At 41.3% G+C, this 19366-nt stretch overlaps 1 protein-coding gene across 1 annotated transcript in view; it reads right to left on the reverse strand.

Annotated features, from left to right (window-relative positions):
* Positions 1 to 19366, reverse strand: part of DST (dystonin) — a 515142-nt gene that overhangs the window by 382175 nt on the left and 113601 nt on the right. Inside the window, exon 4 of the mRNA XM_012558529.2 lies at positions 12458 to 12665. Within this exon, the coding sequence (XP_012413983.1) occupies positions 12458 to 12665 (208 nt within the window). The remainder of the gene's footprint in view (positions 1 to 12457; positions 12666 to 19366) is intronic.

The raw sequence follows: 19366 nt of genomic DNA on the forward strand, positions 1-19366 counted from the left end.
ACTCACATTCATTACCAGATTAAAACTGTTCCACTTTAAAAAAAAAAACAAAACAAAACCTCAGACTAATACAGTAAAACCTGCAAAAGCCAGAACCTGTCTGTGTAAGGCAGAAACCTATCAGAGAAGGAAAACCCAAATATTGTCCACTAAAATGAGTGACAGAAGAGTGGTAAGACTGTATGCTCTCAAAGGCGGAACACTTGGGAGACCTGGAAAAACAAGGCAGTACCAAGTTCCAGCTCCCACAGGTTTGGCTGTACTACCTACTGCTACTAGCTACAGTATAACATATCATGATGCAGCACAGTTAAAGTTCACTTATTACACAACTGACTGTTAAGTCATGAGCAGAACATGCGCTGAGCAGATGAAATTTGAAATCAAATTTTTGCAGAATCCTAGAAGCCAACTGAAAATGACCAAGCAAGCTCATCACAGGCTGCACTGTATGAAGGAAGGAAATAATTCCCTGAAACCTTTACACTCCAACTCCTTCAACTGGGCATCAGAGTGGGTTTTCACAGTAAAAAGACGAGGTCCTACCAATGACCTACCTATATATGCCATAAAACCGAACAGAAAATGAAAACTACAATTGGAATAGTTTTCCATTCCTTTTGTCACCATGCACATAGAATTATATAGCCTTGATTAAACAAAGAACTAAATCAATTACTCAAAGTATTTGTAGGTGGAAAAAAAGAGAAAAAATTTTTTCTTTTTTTCTAAGTAAAGAGATTTGTTTGTTTTAGGGATATTATAGACAAATAACCAAGTATCCCATTCCACTTTTATAGGAAATAATAATGCAAAACCTTCATTAGAAGATCAATAGAAAAAAATAACCATTTTGTTGGACCAAAATAATTTAACATATTTTTCTAAATAACTCTTAAATGTGTAGAAAAAAAGATCTGTTAGGTTCATATTAATTATCTCATTTTAACACTTAACATCATAGGAAAAAAAAGGAACATAGTTGTCAGACAAACAAAATCTTCCAATGACAGACTCAAACAGCAGAATTTCTTAAAGGGACATCTAATTAATTCAATCATTTATAATAAGGGTATACAGGTTAATTTCCTTATACTGCCAAAAGAGGCAAGAGTGATTGCTCTGTTTCTTTTATTCTAAGCTATTAAAAAATGTTTTGAATTACATACTAAATACACTAGATAATTTATCACAGACATAAAAAGAATGCCACAGACATGGATAATTTCTAGCATAAATGATAATATGTTTTATTCATAAATAAATGCCTTTATTACTGAATAAAGCTGAAGTGACGTGACATTTTTAAATCAGATGGCCCAGAGTATTCTGGCTGTGAACATATTTTATAAGTAACAGGACTGGGATATGAATTAGAACACTGCACCTTTCTTTGTAGCAAACAGCTCTTCCTGTGTTATTGTAATTCAGCAAACAGTTGCCTATTTTCACTCAGAAGTAAAAGACCAAAGGACCAAAGCAGGGCACAAGAATAGGCCACACCATAAATAATCAGGGCTCACTCACTTGCCACTATTGTTTCTCTGTCACAGAGTGTCTGGTTTAGTCTTTCTAAGGCCATGTGAGGGCTAGGCCTAACAAAACTCTCAACTTCTAAATCCAACACTCATAATCTCTAACATTATAGATTCTTAGAATTCTACAATTTCGAACCACAGATTTTGAATTTGTTCCAGCTGACTCTACCACTTACACTATTCAACAGCTGGGGCATATGATAACTTGGCAACCTGATCATACTCTAGATGAATGCAAAATCATTCTGTAACCAAGGACTTCGTCAGAAATAAAAATCAAAATCAGCTCTTTTAAGTTTAAACGGGAATGTAAAATGTTTTGAACAATGCATGATTTCAGAAAATGAGCAAATGTACTTTGAATGTTTAGTTAACTGACACTCCCTATTCAAAGCCTACAATTCTTTTCCGATTAGATCAGCCCCCATAGCAAGTCATCAGGATAATAAGCACTGTAGTGAAGTCATCGTATTGGATACTGACGGGAAATCATAACTGGCTTAAAAACATATTGGGGAAACAATGAATTTTCCAGGTCTCTAGCTTTTCATGGAATACACTGGCCAACAATTTTATCTTCCTTTCCAAGACTAAGTGAAATATAGAACAACCACAAAACCAAGTACAAATTGATGACCTAAGCATTTTTAAACCACAAAGAAAAGGAGGAGGTAAACAACCCTTACTTCTTCAGTGAAATTTTGGACTGTATGTTTGAAAAAGTGTATGTTTTAAGTGCAATAATGATCATTAGGTAATGATTAAAATAAAGTATAGTAAGAATAATAATGGTCTTCAGATGTTTGGTTTTCTTTTACTTTCAAAGGCAAAATAAAGACAAGCTTTTAAAAAATGTTCACTTCCACAAGACAAGTCCAATCAGCACTTCAGCTATTTCTGTTTTCAAAGTCACCTGAGGTAAAACTTGTCATTGAGCTAAAACTTGATGGGACAAAAACTCATAAAGCTATAATTTATTCTTTCAAAAGTATAAAATATATATGCTTTACGACTTTTAGGCTTTTTTCTTTCTGACTTTAAGGAGCACAGATGTATTTCTTCAAGTAAGGTTTACTAGTCTATGTTGTAATATTTGTCATTTTTTAAATTTTGGAGACTCCTGATTAAGAACCTTATTTTAAAATGCAAAGACTAAGGTACATGTGAGTACATTACACACACACACACACACACACACACACACACACACACACACACAAAAGCTATAAATGTTTAATAGCCTAAAATATCATTGCACTTGCTCAGTGGCAGTATTATACACAATAGAGTCTTGGCACAAAGGAATTCTGAATGTCTATGCTGTTTACAAAATTCTACATGTGTAGCAAGAATGCCAGAATTGAAATACATTATAGAAAAAGACAGAAGATAACTGTGGATAGGTTTTGAGTTTTGGGGGGGATTTACAATCTTATTATTTGGTTCCAGATCTTATATTCCCACTTTCCACTAATAGGAAACCATTAATGCATGCATTTTTAACCATAAAATCCCATTCAATTTACAGAAACTGAGTGGACAAACCCAACGCAAATATTCAAAATGATGTAAAACCATCTGAATCTCACCTATGAAACAGACACTAATTACTATTAATATATTACAGCTCTGGAAACTATCCTTGGGTGTGGAGTGTTTTAAGAACCACAATAAGGAGACAATGTATACATACTTAGAAATACACTCCCAGAGACAAAAAAAAACTCCTATGGTGGGAAGGTGCAGTCTCTAGCTTATCTAACATTATGTTCAATTATAAAGTTAACATAATACTAAAATATAAAGTTAACATAATATTAAAACACATATATTTACCAGGTTGGTATTGATCTTCCCAAACATAAAGGTTAGACAGAAAAACATCTCAAAATGTACTGCTTTACATTTAATTTAAACAGACTTGCTATCTAAAGTCATTCATCACACTATAAAATCATTTTTATGACACATCAGAATAGGCATACATATACATAGTCACCAATCATAAACTTTTTTCAAATAAGATCATTTTAAGGAAAATGATTTGGTGATACCCTCAGAGGGGAAGCAGTCCACGTATTTAAGAACTTAAAAACCTCTTTTACATGGTTAACCAATAACCCATGCCAAGCAAGGGAAGTAAGACTTTAGTAATCCTATGGAGAATTAACCGGTATCCACCCTCCCAGAAAAGACTTAAGATTATGCGTAGTGCTTAAGAGCTTTCATAAGGCAGAGAAAACGCAATGTGCTTCTTGGAAACCTAACTCCTTACCCCCACTCTACCGCCTATTCAAGGGCGTCTCCGGACCGTCGCCCACCCCACCAGCCTGTGTTGGGGGTACTGAATCCCATCCAAAAAGACCTCGTCCATCCCCAAGACTGGTCCAGACACCTGTTTACTTGTGCCCAAGCAGTCGCCCTGGTTAAGGAAAGGTAACGGTCTCCCCAGTGGTCTGCGCCAAGCCCCGCAGCCCGGGCGCGGGGGACCACGTACCTTTGTACCTCTCCAGGACATCCTCATAGGCCTGGAGGTATTCCTGCTCCTCCGCGTACAGGTAAGCAGCCGGGGAGAGGTAACCCGCCATGCCTAAGTTTATCTAAGCAATGACTGGCCAGTTCCCCTCTCTCCCTCGTAACCCCGGTACAGTATCGTAGTCAGCAAGACGCAGTCTTGGTAACTGGAAAGGGGAAGCAGCAGCAGGCGACGGGAGAGCAAGGAAGCCGCAGACGCAGAGCTGGGGGCAAGAGTGGGCAGGGGCGGCGGGCGGCGGGCGCCGGAGCCGGCAGAGGAAACGCCCAGGCCCCCTGGCGGGCCGCGGGAGGTGGGCCGCCGGGCTCCTGGGGAGCCAGAGTCTTTCAGCAGCGGCAAATCTCGGCAAGCCGGGGGGCGGCGACGAGCAGCGCGACGCCACGAGGAGGACCAGGGAGCGAGGCGGGGGCTGGTGGGGAGAGGTGGGCGCCGGGACCCTCTGCGGCCAGTGCGGCCGCCACGCTGGCCCTGCACAGAGTGTCTGCTCTGAGCCGGGCCGAGGCCGCGGCGTCAGTGCAGAAGGACCGGCGCGTCGCCTCCACCCGGGATGCTGCGCGGCGCATCTGCGGCGTTTCCTGGCCGCCGTGCCGCAGACACTCGCCCGCGCCCCGGGAGAGAGGGAGGGCGGAGGGCGGAAGGGAGGGGGCGAGCGCGGCGGTCAGCGCCCCGGCTGGCTGGGCTCCGGCTCCGGCGCCGCTCAGCCCCTCCCTGACAGGCAGAGCCGCAGTGCCAGGGCCCCCTCCCCCTGCCCGCCCACCCGGGTTGATCGTGCGGCCAAGCACGCCTACCGCCGGACACTGGCTGCCAGTCCCCGGATCCCCAAGGACGAGGTTTCTATTTGGGACCCACAACAGGTGCCCGGGAAACAAAGCCGCAAATCGCGGCCACCGACGTGCGCAGCACCCTGCAAAGAGGCCAGTGGCCCTCCCCCAGGGATGGGGTGACGGGGAGGGGGATGGGAGATACTTTTTTCAATCCAGCTACATGGCATAAGAGGATTCGGGTCACTCTGTGACAGCGCGGGACGGGGAGGGCACGGGGGTCCGCACGCAGGACACATCCCGAGGGCGGGACGGCCTCTGCAGGTGGCCCCGCGCATCAGAGCCTGACAGCCGGGCCGCGCCTGCGCGCCTGCCTCGCGACGGCCCAGGGACCAACCCCTCGGTCCCTCCCTTCCGCCCCCCAGAGCCTGCCAGCGCTTCTGCCGCTGCCCTCCTCAGCGCCGGCCAAAGACCCTATCAATTGACAACAGACCCAGACTACCCTGTCACCTCCTTGCTTCTACCCAATCTTTTTCATTCTGCATAGCACTGTTATCCATTAAACTTGAGTAGGATGGATACAATTCTCTTAAATCTGGTATATCATATACTAAAAGGGTGAGTGTCCCCTGGGGGAATCAGCTTGTACCCAGGCATGTAAATGAATGTGTACTTCAAAGTACTGACTGGAGTCAGGCTGCCTTGGATGGAAATCATTTCTCCCTCCTAGCTCTGTGGCATGCGCTAGTTACCCTCTGGGAGCCTCTCCTCATCAGTAAAATGGGGATGATAAAAGTACCTACCTCATAAACTTGCTGGAATATTATATGGAATTTAGAGTAGTGCCTGGCACATAGTAAGCAATAAATACGTGTTAGCTATTATTATTATTAGAAAAACCAGCTCATTGTTGACCAACTGATATATGACAACTTTACCTCTTGCCCACTTCTTCCCTTTTTCCTCTTTTCATATGTACTGACCTGTTGCCCTAGATGATTTCTTTCTTTCTTTTTTGGTGCTGTGAAATCTGCACTATTTTCCACTAACTTTTAGATGGAGCTAAGAGTTACTCTTTAAAAAACAGTATACTCTTGAAAAAAATTTTACTTGTGTTAGAATTGGAGAACTTAACTTTTGTTTTTCCAAACAAAGCAAGACCCCATCTCTTTTCTATCCTAACCATAGGCTTATAAACTGAGTTTGATTCCATGTCCCATTAAGCTTTTAAAATCACTACAATTTTCATGCAATTTAGTATTCATTTATGTGCATGTTAGCTCATGAATTAACAAACACATATCATATGGGAAGGCTTCTTGAAATCAAATCTTAGATCCCTAAGAGTCATTCAATTTACAGACCACACATGTATAGACATGGATTTCTCAAAACGGTCTTGTTGTCCTCACAATGAGTAACGTCACTAAGGTCAAAGTCTGAGTCTTCAGCGGAGACTGACACCCAGTAGCACCCAGTATTATGAATACAATCAGGGAACACTTAGTGATTTTAACTATCCATTTAGGAGTCAGTTAAAATGAGCAGAAGCAGCAGTTGGGGTAGAGATGGACTCTGCCCCATGCATTCTTGTAAACATAGCATTGGGTCAACCTACTACTAATAATAATAACATATTCCATAAGAAGCCCTGGTGGCAAAGTGGTTAAGAGCTCAGGATGCTAACCAAAAGGTCGGCAGTTCGAATCCACCGGCCACTCCTTGGAAACCCTATAAGACAATTCAACTCTGTCCTATAGGGTCCCTACGAGTCGGAATCGACTTGACGGCATACACCACCACCACTACCACCATAAGGAAGCAGACAGCAAAAGTATAGCAGTGAAGAGATTGGTCTCTGGAATCAAGGATGTCTGAATTCAGATCCTAGTTCTACTGCCTCCTAGCTGTATGACGTTGGAAGTTTCTCTTCCTCTCAGCAGATTTCTGGACTGTAAAACAGACAAAATAATAGTGCCCACTTCATAGGGTTGTTGGAAGGCCTAAATGAGATAACATATAAGTGCTCAGAAGAGCATCTGGCCGTTTGTAAGCTATCATTTATTCTGTAGTCATTATTTTATTTAATCACCTCAACTATGACCCTTTGAGGAAGAAACTGAAGCTTAGAGAGGTTCAGTAAACTGTCCAAGAACACACAAGTGCTTAGTAAAAAAGGAGAAATTAAAATCTAAGTTTGCCCAAATCCAACGTCTGATTCTGCCTAGACTCTTCAATTCTAACTTCAAAGAATTCACATGGGACAAAAATCCATATCTTAAAATAGCACTGCATTGGCTAACCATGTACCTTTATAGGCACTTCAAGTCTGAAAAACCAAACTTACAGTATCCAGTAGCTTAAAACAGCTGATCTGTGTTTTCTTATGTAAAGGACATTTATACAATGGGTGTTACAAGCCCCCTTCCTTACACTGTGTCATTTTATTCACACTGACCATGAGAGATAGGGAGGGTATATATTATGGTACCAGATTTACAAATGAAGAAATTACAAACAAACAGCCATTGCTGTTGAGTCGATTCTGACTCATGGAGACCTGATGTGTTACAGAGTAGAACTGCTCCATAGAGTCTTCTCGGCTGTAACCTTTACAGAAGCAGATTGCCAGGCCTTTCTTCCACAGTACCACTGGCTGAGTTCAAACTGCCAAGCTTTTGGTTAGTAGCTTACAGCAAACAGTTTGTGCCACCCGGGGACCGTGAAGAAATGCAAAAGCACTTTTAAACTATAAAGTGTCAGACACCTGAAAGACATCCTTGACCCATCACCAGAATGATTTTCTGAAAGAGAAACCTGATTATGTCACTGCACTTCTAAAAAATCTTTCTGTGGTTCTCCACCACTTACAGCATAAATAGTCCAGCCTTCTCAGTATTGCACGGAGACCCTTACAGTTTCTACCATGCCCTTCCGAATCTCATGCTTTGGCTACACACATTACTAACAGTTCCCATTTAGACACATCTCCCTACCTTTGTTCTTGTGGTTCCATCCCTCAAAAACCTTCACTTTCACTAATTCCATCAAACTCTTAAGGTTTAGCTCTAGTGGCACTTCCTCTCAGAAGCCTCTCATGAACCCCTGCCTCTTCTCTTTCCCCAGGTTAATTAAACTCTCCTACTAAGATTGTGTGTCAACTTGGCTGGGGCATGATTCTCTCCCCTGTGTGATCACTCCCATGATGGAATCTGCTGTGAGTAGCCAATCAGTTGAAAGAGAGTTTCCTTGGGGGTGTGGCCTGCATCCAAATATAAGCAGACGTTCTGGCTTTTTCCTCGCTCTGGATCCTGCAGCTGCTTCCTGTTCATCTGACCTCCGGTTCTTGGGACCTGAGCTATCAGCTTATATGCGAATCTTGGGATCCATCAATCTTAAAAGACTGTGAGCAGGAGCCCTGCACTCTGACCTACCCATCTTGGGTTCGCCAGGCCCTGCAGCTACATGAATCGGGAGAAGCCTCTATCTTGATCCACAGACTTGGGACGTTCCAGCCTCTACAACCACATGAGCTGTTTCCTTGATATAAATATCTCTATATGCATATTTATACACTTTATTGGTTTTGCTTCTCTAGAGAACCCAGCCTAAGACACCTACTAACTGAAATAGTTAGCCAGATTCAGAAGAGGACATAGAACAAGGGATACCACTGCTGATGTCTGATGGATCTTGACTGAAAGCAGAGAATACCAGAAAGATCTTTACCTGTGTTTCACTGACTATGCTAAGGCATTTGACTTTGTGGATCATAATAAATTATGGATAATATTGCAAAGAATGGGAATTCCAGAACACTTAATTGTGCTCACAAGGAACCTGTACACAGACCAAGAAGTAGTCATTCGAACAGAACGAGGGAATACTGCATGGTTTAAAATCAGGAAAGGTGTGTGTTAGGGTTGTATCCTTTCACCATACTTATTCAGTGTGTATGCTGAGCAAATAATCAGAGAAGCTGGACTATATGAAGAAGAATGTAGCATTAGGATTGGAGGAGACTCGTTAACAACCTTCGTTATGCAGATGAAACAACTTTGCTTGCTGAAAGGGAAGAGGACTAGAAGCACTTACTGATGAAGATCAAAGACCACAGCCTTCAGTATGCATTATACCTCAACATAAAGAAAACAAAAATCTTCACAGCTGGACCAATAAGCAACATCATGATAAATGGAGAAAATATTGAAGTTGTCAAGGATTTCATTTTACTTGGATCCACAATCAATGCCCACGGAAGCAGCAGTCAAGAAATCAAACGATGTACTACATTGGGCAAATCTGCTGCAAAAGACCTCTTTAAAGTGCTAAAAAGCAAAGATGTCACTTGGAAGACTAAGGTGTGCCTGATCCAAGCCATGGTATTTTCAGTCGCCTCATATGCGTGTAAAAGCTAGACAATGAATAAGGAAGACTGAAGAACTGATGCCTTTGAATTGTGATGCTGGCGAAGAATACTAAATATACCATGGACTGCCAGAAGAATGAACAAATCTGTCTTGGAAGACGTACAGCCAGAATGCTCCTTAGCAGCAAGGATGGCAAAACTTTGTCTCTCATACTTTGAACATGTTGTCAGGAGGGACCAGTCCCTGGAGAAGGACACCATGCTTGGTAAAGTAGGGGTCAGAGAAAAAGAGGAAGACCCTCAATGAGATGGACTGACACAGTGGCTACAAAAATGGGCTCAAACATAGCAAAAATTGTGAGGATGGTACAGGAGTGGGCAGTGCTTCATTCTCTTGTACACAGGGTCGCTGTGAGTCGGAACCAACTCAACAGCATCTAACAACTAACTGAAAGGTTGATGGTTCAAACCCACCCAGATGTTCCTCAGAAAAAAAGTCCTGTCGATCTGTTTCCAAAAGTCACAGCCTTGAAAACCCTGTGGAGTACACGGGGTCATCATGAGTCTGAATCAACCGGACAGCAACTGATTTGACATTTGGGGTTTTATGGGTTCTCTTAATACTGTTTACAGCCCTTATAACTAATCTCTCATAGCATATTGTAATTGTCTAGCAACACCTCCATTTATCACATTAGACTATGACTTCTGTAACAGCAGAACTGTGTGGTATTCTTCATTTTATTGCAGGGGGTCAATAAGTATTTGTTAAATTTGAATGAATAAAGGTATCCCACTGCTGACACAGTCTCTTTGATTCCACAGACATATCCATATTCAATTCTACTTCTATGACCTTGAAAACAAACAAAAATATTAAATTCCCAGCTTTTTTATTCTAAGTAATGAGCACATCCTCACATCATTTCCAAATCTCATCCCATCTCTTCTAAAAGATGAATTTCAGAGATGGGGTAAATTTAGGGGGTAGTGTGAAAATGTCTAGTAAAATTAGAAGCCAAAAATTCAATGGTATGTTTTCCAAATTTCCACAGCACCATATTCCCTTAGCAACCCTGTTCCCTTATTTTCATACTGGGTGATCAGTAGCCACTTTAACACATAATATATTTGAATCTCATAATTTAGCCACATATTGAATTAAAAAGATATTTTTAGACTGCCCCTTAAGTATATCCTCCATTTATGGTTACTGTTTATGATTTCTGTAGCTAACAGCCAATTTACCAATATCTCTATAAAACACAGTACACTTCTACACTGGGGCTACTTCTACTGTATTTGTTTTGTTTTATTGTTTTTTTCTGTTTTTGAGGAATTAATGTAATCTTAAAAGTACCTAACTCTGAGGTCTTAAATGCATCACTGCCACCAACTTCAGAGCTATCCCCACAAATCATTCAGTGAATGTTTTATAATGAATAAAACATGGTCCCTGCCCTGAAGCAGTTTATAGTCTACTAATACCATCAGCATCTGTATGGTACACCACATCCATTAGGACCCCCAATTCTTCAATTTCTTTCCCACCTACTAGTTAAAGTTAATACCACCAAGTTTTCATGACTTCCTACTGAGTAGTCTTTCCCATTTTATAGGATTTCATTACCCCTGACAAACACCTGCCCTGGTCTCCTCTCAGAACCTTCCCTCACCACTAAAAGCAAAATACCCATCTCTGCCACCACTATCAAAACTCTCAGGCCAGAAGCACCTTCTACCTTCCATAAAATTGCACAGAAGAGGTATCTTGTTTTTATGCCCCAGGTTTTCCATGAGGCCCAAGAACTCACACAAACCCTCCTTTAATCCTAACCCTATCTTTCCCTCTCAGGTAAGCCACACACCTGGAACCAGCAGCATCTCCTCCTCCTCTGCTGTGTGCCTCATACCTGTAGGAGGTTCTTGACAGGACAAGAAATCAGGCCTCAGTGACTAAACATTTTTTGGTACTTGTGGAGGGCAATGAGAGTCAGGTCTGCCCCTGTTCTCTCTCACTTGGCTCCCGATAGTCTCCATCCTCCCCTCTTCTCCCTTTCCTCATTCTACCCCTCCTTTTCAAAGGCCTGGGTCAGAACAGCCAGCATCTCACAACAGAAGCCAGAAGAAGCTCAAGGCTGTTGCCCCAGAAACCCTGACTAGAGAATGGCTGGCTAGGCACTGTTTGTTTTTCCCATAATCACAAAAATCCTATTCGGGGGGACACTAGGGGGACTCTCAGCCTCATTCCACCATGCTGCCTTGGTGGCTGGGATCTGGGCTGGTCTCCCCTACCCACCTAGGGGAAGAGAAAGTACCAACGCTGCATTATAGTGGGAGGCAAAAGGGGTTGTGGGAGGGGGCCAGGAGCTGAGAGTTGGGGAGACAAGAGGAAAGGAGAAAAGTACTTGGCCTTTGGCCTCTACGAGAGAGTCCCCAGTGACATACTCCATCCTGCCCCATTAGCTTTTCAAAAATTATTGAGGGAATGGAGGAACAACAACCCCTGGAAGCAACTCTCACCCACAGAACACATACACACAAACTGCATACACCATGCAAGGTTCGCGGATTGATTTCCACAGTATTCTCAGCTTTCAGCTAGTAAAACAAGCCATCACTTCTGGCTCAGCTTTTAAGGCCAGTGCAAGGGAACACCGGGTAATACAGAACAGAAACACTGGCACCTCCCATACATTAATTACTCAGGAATGCATGACAACTAAACCCTCAAAGCACTAGAGACAAAAAGCTGCTATTGCCCCATGATACTGACAGACATGCTACATTTTAAAAAAATGACACACAAGTTGTTGGAATAATACTTCTCCATCCTGGGTACCAAAAAACATGAATCTATCTGAGTTAATTCTGCGTAGCTCAGTGCCTCTGGGCAAAAATGAAAATGAAGGCTGCTCTCTCATAGCTTCCCGCAATTATACTAGGAATCAAATATACTAATTGTCATAGTGGCTACTGCACTTAAATATGAAAGTTTAATGCAGATATCTGTAAATACTTCCTTGCATTTCAAAGGTATCGATTCATCCAACCAGAAGACAAGGCCAAACAGCTTAGTCACCAGCAGGCACAGCAACCCGCTCTATCAATAAAAACAGGGCAGAAAGTAAACACAGTCATCCTCCTCCCCCACCTTGAGCACAAATCTCTGCCCAGTGCATCAACTCCCAGAGTGCAGATGGGTGAATGTCTGCAACTCTCATCTCCCACTACATCCCCTCCCTGATGCTCTTACCTGCTATCCTAAGCACTGCCCTCTCAGCGGGGTCCAGCACTGAGCCCCCATGAATCTTTCTTTTTGATCTCTCATGTTTAGGTAAATTCCACGGTAGGGTGTCTCCCGGAGCTGGAGATGCCGAGCCAGATTTCTGGCTGAAATCATCCTCATCGGAAAAATCCGCAGAGGAAGACATAGAACAGCGATAGGATGCGTTCCCGGAACTCTACAGAGGATGACACAGAAAAAAGCATTAACAGCAAAACACTCGCATAAGCTCATCGATTAAACATCCTCTCCCCGACCCCTCCCAGCTGGGTCTGGCATCCCGAAACCATCCTCAGAGCTGAGAGAATAAACAAAATAAAAATGAAACCCAGGGCTCACCATCTTTTCTTGGCCAAGTCTCCGATGGTAAAAACAATACCCAAGCAGTTCCAATACATGAAGATTTTCACGGAAGAAGTGTGTGGCCTGCGGTCCGGCCACCAGCTCACGAATGACTGGCCCAACAATGAAGCCAGAATCAACAGCCTTCCTGTTACAAATCTATAGTATTTGGCTCCCCCACCAGGACAGGAGAAACATTTTCCATTACTAGACTGCTGGTTAATTCATTAATGCAACTAACTCGAAGTTTCAAAAACAAAGCACAAATGCAGGATGTTGAGCCTCAATTCCTTTCCGCTTCAAGACTCACCGCTGGCGTCTCCTTTCTGACCAGGCTTGATCCCCTTCTCCTCTTTATTTAATTTTCTTCATGAAACTGAAGCAAGTTCCCAGAAAAAAGCAAGGAGGGAGGAAGAGCTGATTCTGAGAATAGCCGTTTCTTAAGACTGAGAGAGCACAAAAGGCTGTTTTCAAAAGCCGAAGGTGGCTCCAATAAACAAACATCTGAACTCAGTTTAGCGCTCTTGAGATAATTTAAACTTCTAACAAAGTAACAGCTGCCAATAATGTAAATGAGAATGATGCAGTGCAGTGACAGGAAGCAGAAACCCGTCTCAGCTCCTGGTCATTACACAGTGAAAGGAGAAACACGATGCTTTCACAGAAAGCACTTGGCCGGAAGGTTAGTCCTTCCTTCTTCCTTCATCCAACAGAAGCCAATCTGCAGGGTCATCTCCTGCAAAAGGGTTATTAGAGCTGCCATACAGAGAAAAGACACAAGATAGTATTCCTGCCTTCCTTCTTTATTGGGTTCTGTCTGTGATTATTTTAGAAAGCCACAGGCTTACTAAGGAAATAAGGACGCTGACTGCATCTGTGCTGTGGTACAGGGTTATAAGAAATTAAGTTTTAAAGGGATGTCTTCACTTTGCCACTTAGAATTCTGCTTTGCTGAGGCTCACAGTGAAGATGCGAAACTGGTATAGCTTAAACTCCTGAAACGTAACTTGCAGCCATGGATTCCTAAGAAGCAAGTTGCAAGCAGGAATCAGTGAGGCATGCTCCAATTTGAGCAAAAACACTAGGCTGTTTACAAAAGCAGTGGCAACTGCAGCGAAAACAAGCTGTGTGAGCAATATCCCAAAGCACTCACCCAAGGCACATGAAATAAGCTATGATCAATCAGGACTATTGACCTTACCTCAGTCTATTCAGGCATGTTGCTACACAAGGTCAACACCATCATTTTAAAAGCACATATGATATTTATTGCAAAGTAAGATGTGTAAAATTTATCATTAGCTCCATTTTTTCCCCTAAAAAAAGCAGGCTTCCATTTTATTTTACATGACATTTCATCTCTTTAATTTTTAATTTATTTATTTAAATTTTGTATGTTTTCCTAGTGGCAATAATGTATTAAGGAAACTTGAGGCAAATAAATAAATAAAACTGATTTCCTGTATTGCAGCTAGAGTCTACAGAGAGTTGTATACGGCATTAAGTCAGTCACAGTATGCTATTCTCAAACTAATTTATTTTCTATGCTTCTCTGAAAATCCACCTTGAGCTCTCTGAGGTTCTGTGGTTGGCTGGATGCATGGAAAAGGGTGACATTCTTAAAGACTTTAAAAGAGTACTGGGTTTCTTTGGTTGCCTTCTATCTTCCTTAAAATGGCTTCCTACCTGTCCTTACTTAAGTTCATCCTTTATCTGTGAGATTATATTTCTTATTGTTGCCTGTACTATTTTAGTGAGTATAGTAATTTGATTGTTTATCTTTACAGAGAGACCTAGACAGGGAATAACTGGAAAAAGAACTGCTACTTTCCAAAAACCACTGGTTATTGATTTTTGTGGAATAAATTTTTTTAATGACCAGAGTCTCAGCTGAGTGAACAACAAAATGTGATTCATGCCCTGACATAAACACCATTAATCACACATAGCCAGATGGGAACAGTTACTACCCCTGGACCCAAGGGTGTTGACAAGTGCAGCCTTTAATCTGGTAGTGTCATTGGTAAACAGATAAGACAGAAAAGAAAGAAGAGGCAATCAGCAACACCTCTTTCAGCAACGTATCACAGGAAAATAAACACACACACAAACTGAGGGAAATCGTACACGTTTATATATGGTTACGTCTCTCCAGGATATACGACTCAAGAGTTCAAATAATTAAAATACTAGGTTTATTTCACAAAATTTTCATGGATGCTTTCTTAAAAACATAAGGTAAACTATAAAAAAATTAGACCCATTTAAACTCTGAAAACTGAGAATAGATGTAAATGAAGCTACTTTGAAGTGGATTGATCCTATAAGACTATTATACTCTTTATTGATTTGAGATGACTTGCCAATTCATGTCACTATCTTGGGAGTTAGGGGGAAGGGTGTGTGATACAGTCTCTCTTTTCTTTTGGCAAAAGCAAACATGTTCTCTGACTCAAAATCCAGAGCCTAACCTTTGATGTGGGGTTTGGAAGGGTAGGACAAAGGAAAAGGGTTCCTGTGACCAGCAAAACCCACAGGTTCCTATCTATTATTCTACTTTGTTGCTTAAGGTTTGATTCCTGTTAAAATACAGATATCTATGTCCATCAATAGGGGATTGGTTAAATAAATTAGAGTATATCCACACAATAGGTTACTCTGCCCATTTAAACAAAAACACTGTAGATCTACATTTAGCAACATGGAAAGAGGTCATATAGAACAATCCCTTTCTTGCAAATTAAAAAAATATATATAAATATATATATTTACGTATAACTATAAATGTGTGTGTGTATATATACACACACATACATATAAAGACAGATACCAGTTACTAGTATGTTTACCAGTATATAAACATAAATAGTGGTTGTCTCTGGGTGATAATTAAGATTATAAATGAATTCAATATTATTCCTTATAATTTTATAATCCAAAACAAACACACACACACACACACATAAAAAGATTTAAAAAAAGAAGAAAAGAAAAGATACTATGTTAAGGGTCAGAGAAAATATCAAAGACCCTATGAAGAAGTAACTATTTAAGCCAGTACTTTTAATCATTTTGGGCTCATGGACACCCCTAAGGAGCTGATGAAACCCATAGAAACTGCTCTCTAGAAAAAAGCACATAAGCGAATACACACAAATTTTGCACATAATTTTATGGGGTTCATTGACCCATTGACCCCAGGTTAAGAATCCAATTTACACCATCATGCATCATCACCACTTGACATGCATGTTGAGAACAAGAGGAACAGGAAAAGGGCTGTGGAGTAAGCATGCCAGAGAGGGGAAAGAGTAATCAAGGTGGGGAAGACAAAGCTGGCCTAGGTCATATATTTTTAACATTTGGCCTCTTTTTCACAAAAGACCCTAAGCCACCTCTGAACTGATGTTGGATCATTACAACCAAAACAACCTTAGGTTGTGATCAACCAAAAAACCCTAGATGGTGTTTTATACAACTTAGTTATTAAAGCAGTTTTAACAATTGAATTAGACTACCATAAGCTTTTAACTGAATTGCTAATAGCCAATTCCTCTGCATGGAATAAAAACAGCCAAAATTTCCTAAAGCCAGGATACTTACATAATGCAACATTTTTAGCAGAGGAAGTGAACAATAACTTTTCTAATTGAAACCCCGGTGGGGGATCTGAGGTAAGTACAATGGAACTACCTAAATTGGAACCAGGCCAGCCTTCGCACCCTGATGTATAGGAAAGTGCCAGGAAATTGTCTCTGCACTAGGCATTCCCTGAATGTGATGGAGAAAACAAGAGCAGAGATAAGAGTTTGTTAAATAGCCAGACTTTCAGAACTCTAGAGTCTGGAAAGTAAACTTTCAAAGACCCATATACTTATGATTTATGCACATTTCTGTATGTATGTTATTCTTCAAAAAAATTCAAAAAACATATAACAAAACATTTAGATAAATCCAGATTGTGAGGTCGCCTACAAGCTATCTGTCTTGGACTCTTTAAACAGGTCAATGTTATAAAACATATACAAAAAGCTAGGGACTGTTCTAAATTAAGAGAGACAAAAGAGGCATAACACAAATTCATGAACCTCGACTGAATTCTGATTTTTTTTCACTAAAAAAATATTTTAGGAGCAGTTGGAAAAATCTGAACACGGGTCATGGATTGTTTATTAGATGATATTAAGAAACTGAAGCCCTGGTGGCGCAGTGGTTAAGAGCATGGCTGCTAACCAAAAGGTCAGCAGTTCAAATCCACCAGCAGCTCCTTGGAAACCCCATGGGGCGGTTCCACTCTGTCCTACAGAGTTGCTATGAGTCGGAATCAACTCAACAGCAATGAGTTTGGTTTGGGTTTTTGGTATTAAGAAATTATTCTTAATTTTTTTAAGTACCATAATGGTATTGTTGTTATGGAGCAAAGTGTTCTTATCCTTAAGAGATGCAGGGTGAAGAAACCATTATGTCTGTACTTATTTTCAATTGTTTTGAAAAAAGAGAGAGAGAGAGAACTAGCAAAATGTGACAACAGGTTAACAAGTATTCATTGTACTACTCTTTCTACTTTTCTGTAAATTTGAGTATTTTCAAAATGAAGAGTTGAGGGGAAAACATAGCAAGACTTTTTACAGTTTCATTAAGCATTGCTTTGAATTATGGTGTTGGCGAAGAATATTGAATATACCATGGACTGCTAGAAGAACGAACAAATCTGTCTTGGTAGAAGTACAGCCAGAGTGCTCCTTAGGAACAAGGATGACGAGACTTCATCTCACACACTTTGGACATGTTATCACGAAGGACCAGTCCCTGGAGAAGGACATCATGCTTGGTAATGTAGAGGCTCAGCAAGAAAGAGGAAGACCCTCAACGAGATGCATTGACACGGTGGCTGCTACAATGGCCTCAAACAAAGCAACAATTGTGACAAGAGCGCAGCACTGGGCAGTTTTCGTTCTGGCGTACATGGGGTCTCTATGAGTCAGAACTGACTCGACAGCACCTAACAACGAAAGTATTGCTCAGCCCCGGCCTATTCTCACAATATCCCCAGGTAGCAAAGACATTGTGATAGCATCCATCCAAGTAATTTCTTGTAGCACTTCTTCAGAAACATTTAGGGAAGCGCCAGGAGCAGCAGCCTAAATCAACAGCTCGCCACAGAAAGACGATCTGCTTGCCTCGGTCTTAACCATAATTTTAGAAGGAAGGATATAACTGATGTTCCTCTGTGCTATTCATTTAATATACAGTCCAGTGAACACAAAACAGGCTCAATATCAGTTTTTGATATTTTACATACATGAAAAAGACAACAAAATTAGAAAAATTGAATATCCACTTGAAAATCCCCTTAATTAGGTAAGTACAAATAACTTCTTACATATTGTATAAAAATCCATAGTAAGGCTATCCTTATATATTAGTTTTTTATTTGGAACTAAGTCAGAAAGAAAAGGCACATTATCTGATTTAAGAGATCTCAGGGAAAATAACCTCCACCACAAATAGATGTAGACGAAAACAATTAAGGAAAATGTAAGAAAGTGTGTTTAACCCCATAAAGACAAAATAAGTTATGGTAAACTTTGGAGAGAGTGTGCTTGCTATAGTTTAATTTTTTTTTTTTTTTAACCAGCTAAACAATCCAAGTACTCCCTCATCAAATAAACAGCTCTTAATTAACCTCTGAACTTGAAACCACCTTTAAATAAGAGGGCCTCTGGCTTGGTGAGGCCTCAGCTGGCTCTCGTTTAACTCTGAGAGGCAGAGGAGCCTGGGTAGAGCTACAAAGGAAGGGAAGGTCACAGGGAGGGGAAGCTAAAAGATTACTGCTTGGATCTGACTCAAGGGAGGAGGCTCTAGGTAAAGATTTAAGAAAGGTTTCTTTCTAGATAGAGAGCCAGTTCATCAGCCTATGAAAGAACACTGGAATTTAGGACACAAATCCTTGTAGGGTATAAAGATTATACATTGTCTGGAGTGTTCCTTGGTATTGTATTTCTGGGAAGCAGAGCTCACTGTGAGACACAGCGGGTGGAAATATCCTACATCATTTTCCTCTAGCTGTGTGGCCCCTCTCAAGGCTCTACAAGGTGACTTATTACCAATAGTAGCATGGCTTCAGATTCTGGGCAGTCTTGGCTTAGCACTAAGACACTCTGGAAGACTTCCTTACTTTCAAATTAACCAGTATGTTCTAACCAGACGCATCATTTATTGAGTGACTGTAGTCAGGGACTGTACCAAGCACTTTCACTCATCTTATTTAATACTCACTGCAACCCAATGAGGAAACAGATGCTTAGAGAGGCTAAGTAATTTGTCCACAGTCACTATGCCATTATGAAGCTGTAATGAATTCTTTTGACTCCAAAGCCTGTGCTCTTGATCAGGTGTTACTAAAAAAAAAAAACGCTGCCGTCGAGTTGATTCTAACTCATAGCAACCCTACAGGACAGAGTAGAGCTGCCCCATAGGGTTTCGAAGGAGCAGCTGGTGGATTTGAACTACCACCAGGGTTAGCAGCGCTCTTAA

Source organism: Trichechus manatus, unplaced genomic scaffold (genome assembly GCF_000243295.1).
Source record: "Trichechus manatus latirostris isolate Lorelei unplaced genomic scaffold, TriManLat1.0 scaffold00172, whole genome shotgun sequence".
NCBI lineage: Eukaryota > Metazoa > Chordata > Mammalia > Sirenia > Trichechidae > Trichechus > Trichechus manatus.